General features: G+C 36.4%; 1 protein-coding gene across 1 annotated transcript; it reads left to right on the top strand.

Annotated features, from left to right (window-relative positions):
* Nucleotides 454–3,874, top strand: LOC107605592 (leucine-rich repeat receptor protein kinase MSP1-like). The gene has a single exon (XM_016307508.2). It carries the CDS (start codon nt 478–480, stop codon nt 3,658–3,660), a length of 3,183 nt encoding a protein of 1,060 aa, XP_016162994.2. The 5' UTR covers nt 454–477; the 3' UTR covers nt 3,661–3,874.

The following is a 3,874-nucleotide window of genomic DNA, read 5'->3' as shown; positions in this document are numbered from 1 at the left end:
TGTCATTTTAAAAAGTTATATATATATTATAATTTATATTCAGTTTTTCAACATCAAAATACTAATACTAATTAGAAAAGTCTAGGGACCAGCAACTTTGTTAAATTCTGGCCAGCATGTAACCAGCAAAGAAAAGTGAGTCATTGGATAAAAATTCACATCAATCTCACACCATTAAAACCATCATTGATGGCTATTTGATGGCTACAAATTACAAAAGTTGCTGGTCCCCTAGCATTTCTCATAATAATTTTTAGATATTAATGAGTCAAAGAGTAATTTTTAATAAATTTTAAAAAATTATTTATTTTTTTATTTTAAATTTATAAATTTGTAAAAAATGTAAATTTTTTTTTAGATTTTTAAGTGGTAACATTAAGCCACATATATTAGTAGTGGTGGAGCATTTCAAATTAAAATGTGTCTAGAGCCATTATAAATAGTAGAAAGGAGTTGAATGTGGAAACACACAGAAACATGTCTCCAAACACAAACACTTACACTGGCATGCTTGTGCTTATCTTTGTTCACCTTTATTGCATGACGTTGCTAACGTCTTCTGAGTCAGAGTTGATTGAGTGCATTCCAAGTGAGCGCGAAGCACTTCTAAGATTCAAGCATCATCTCACTGACCCTTCCAACAGGCTCTCTTCTTGGAATGCTTCCAATCCCAATTGCTGCCACTGGGATTATGTTGTTTGTAGTCATCTAACTTTCCACATCCTTCACCTTCACCTCAACACTACTCTACCATTACAATCAGAATATGATGAATATCCCTTTCCCGTTGCTGTCTCGCTCGCTTACGAGAGGTCCAGGTTTAGTGGAGCGATAAATGATTCTGTTGTTGAATTGAAACATCTGAATTACTTGGACTTGAGCGGCAATAGTTTTGGAGGTATGCAATTTCCTACTTTCCTTTTTCGAATCACCTCCTTAACTCACCTTGACCTCTCTTATTCCGAATTTGATGGCAACATTCCTCATCAGATTGGGAATCTCTCTAATTTGCTCTATCTTGACCTACCATATGTTGCCTATGGAAAACTTCCACATCAAATTGGCAATCTCACCAATTTAATCCATCTTGGCCTCCCAAGTTATTATGATGAATCATTGGTTGTTGAAAATGCTGATTGGCTTTTGGGTCTTACCTCCCTTGAGTATCTTGATTTGAGTGGTGCTAACCTATCCAAATCATTTAATTGGCTACACACTATGCAAGCTCTCCCTTCTTTGCAAGACTTAAACTTACAAGCTTGTAGTTTGGGTGATTATAAGCAACCATCCAAACTTAACTTTTCGTCCCTGCTTTCTCTCACCATTTCTGTTGCTCCCAAGTGGGTCTTTCAGTTGCACAAACTTGTTTCTCTTACATACCGTTCACATTATAATAGCTCGGTTGATATTGGAGGTCCAATTCCCGATGGTATTCAAAACCTTACCATGCTTGAAAATCTTGATTTGTCACTCAATTCATTCTCATCCCATATACCAGATTGGTTATACGGTCTTCATCGTCTCAAATCTTTGAACTTAGAAGATAACCATCTGACTGGGACTATTTCTAATACTTTGGGGAATTTGACTTCTCTTGTTACCCTTGATTTGTCAGACAATCAGTTTGAAGGAGAAATTCCAACTGTTTTGGGGAATTTGACTTCTCTTGTTAGCCTTGATTTGTCAGACAATCAGTTTGAAGGAGGAATAGCATCCTCTTTTAGAAAGCTATGCAATTTGAGACACATCTATTTCTCATATCTCAAATGCAATCAACAACTTTCTGAAATCTTACAAATTCTCATCCCATGTGTTTCTCATCAACTCAACACTCTTGTGGCTTCAACTTCTCAAATCTCAGGTCACCTCACCAATCAACTTGAAATGTTTCAAAATCTTGAAATGCTTGATCTCTCCAGCAACAAGATTATTGGAGAACTTCCTCAATCATTCACAAAGCTTTCCTCATTAAGATTTGTCGATTTCTCCGAAAATCATCTTACTGGAAATCCATTTAAAATTCTTGCATCATTTACTAAATTGTTATATCTTGCCATAGATGACAATTTATTTCAAGGGATTGTACATGAAGATGACCTTGCCAATTTCACTACTTTACAAGTGCTTTCAGCATCAAGTAACAATTTCACTTTAAAAGTGAATCCCAGTTGGAAACCAAAATTTCAACTTTCTCACTTGAAAATGAGCTCGTGGAAGTTAGGTCCAAGCTTTCCATCATGGATTCAGTCACAAAATGATCTTCAATATTTGGATCTATCTAAGGCTGGGATTTCTGATTCCATTCCCATTTGGTTTTGGGAAACAAGTTATTATCATTATGAGTATTTGAACTTGTCTCACAATCATATCCATGGCAAGCTCCCAAAAGAATCAAAGATTTTCAAATTTTTTGGAGCAGTTGATCTTAGCTCAAACAATCTTCATGGAAATTTACCCTCTGTGAGTGAGGATGTGGTTTGGGTAGATCTCTCGCATAATTCATTTTATGGGTTATTAATGGATTTTCTTTGTCAAAAATCTGACATACCAAAAGGCTTAGGAATCCTCAATCTTGCATCAAACAACTTATCTGGAAAAATTCCCAACTGTTGGAGGATGTGGCCATACCTAGGGGAGGTCAACTTAGAAAGCAACTCTTTTATTGGAAGCTTGCCTGCTTCCATGGGCTCTTTATCAAGCCTACGATTTTTGCGTATACGAAACAACACACTCTCTGGAAAATTTCCTGTCAGTTTAAAGGAAAACAAGGAGTTGATTTTGTTGGATCTTGGAGAAAATAACCTCACTGGGAATATTCCTAGATGGGTTGGAGAAAGGTTGGTAAATTTAAAATTTCTTCGGCTGCGATCCAATAATCTTTCTGGTAACATTCCCAGCGGATTATGTGATATGAAGTTTCTCCAAGTTTTGGACCTTGCACTAAATAATTTGTCAGGCACTATACCAAATTGTTTGAACCATTTGAGTGCCATGATAAATAAAACTAGTGCAAGTTCATCCTTCCATGAATACATGGGATATGCAAGTGATACTATAAGCATGTTCCTATGGGTGAAAGGAAATGATGCTGAGTACAACAACATTCTGGGCTTAGTGAAAAACATTGATCTTTCATCTAATAAATTGTCTGGGGGAATACCAATGGAAATCACAAACCTATCTGGTCTGATTTATTTGAACTTGTCCAAGAATGAGTTAAGTGGTCACATCCCTCAAAGTATTGGCAATATGGAGTTATTGGAATCCATTGATTTCTCAGGCAACCAACTCACAGGGGAGATCCCTCAAAGCATCACAAACTTGAACTTCCTAAACAAGCTAGACTTGTCCTACAATCACCTGGAGGGCAAAATCCCAACGGGCACTCAGTTGCAAAGCTTTGAAGCATCCAGTTTTGTAGGCAACAAGCTATGTGGTCCACCATTGCTGCTCAAGTGTAGCATGGAGGGCGAAGTTCCTGATGAGAATGAAAAAGAGAGAAAGAATGATGGAGTGAAGTGGTTATTTGTGAGTGTGGCCTTTGGATTTATAGTGGGATTTTGGGGATTTGTTGGTCCATTGTTCATATACAAATCATGGAGGTATGCATATTACAGTTTCCTTGATGACATGTGGTACAAACTCCAATCATGTATGTGACTTTATGTTTCTAATGTTTTAATTTTCTGGTTTTTCTTTTGTGTGTATGTGATGAGTTTGTAATGTTTTCTTTGTTTTCCCCTTTTCTTGTATAATAGTGGAAATAAAAATGAATATGCACTTGTCCTGCTTGGCTTGTTAAAATGTAATCCACTTAGTATTGTTGTCGCTATAATAATAACAATGTGAGTTAGATTTATCATTGGCTTTCAGA

Source organism: Arachis ipaensis, chromosome B06 (genome assembly GCF_000816755.2).
Source record: "Arachis ipaensis cultivar K30076 chromosome B06, Araip1.1, whole genome shotgun sequence".
NCBI lineage: Eukaryota > Viridiplantae > Streptophyta > Magnoliopsida > Fabales > Fabaceae > Arachis > Arachis ipaensis.
This window is presented reverse-complemented; position numbering and strand designations above follow the sequence as displayed.

Bases quoted from the DNA above. Each gene is read 5' to 3' on its own strand.
- LOC107605592 (XM_016307508.2), top strand. From the start codon at position 478: ATGTCTCCAAACACAAACACTTACACTGGCATGCTTGTGCTTATCTTT.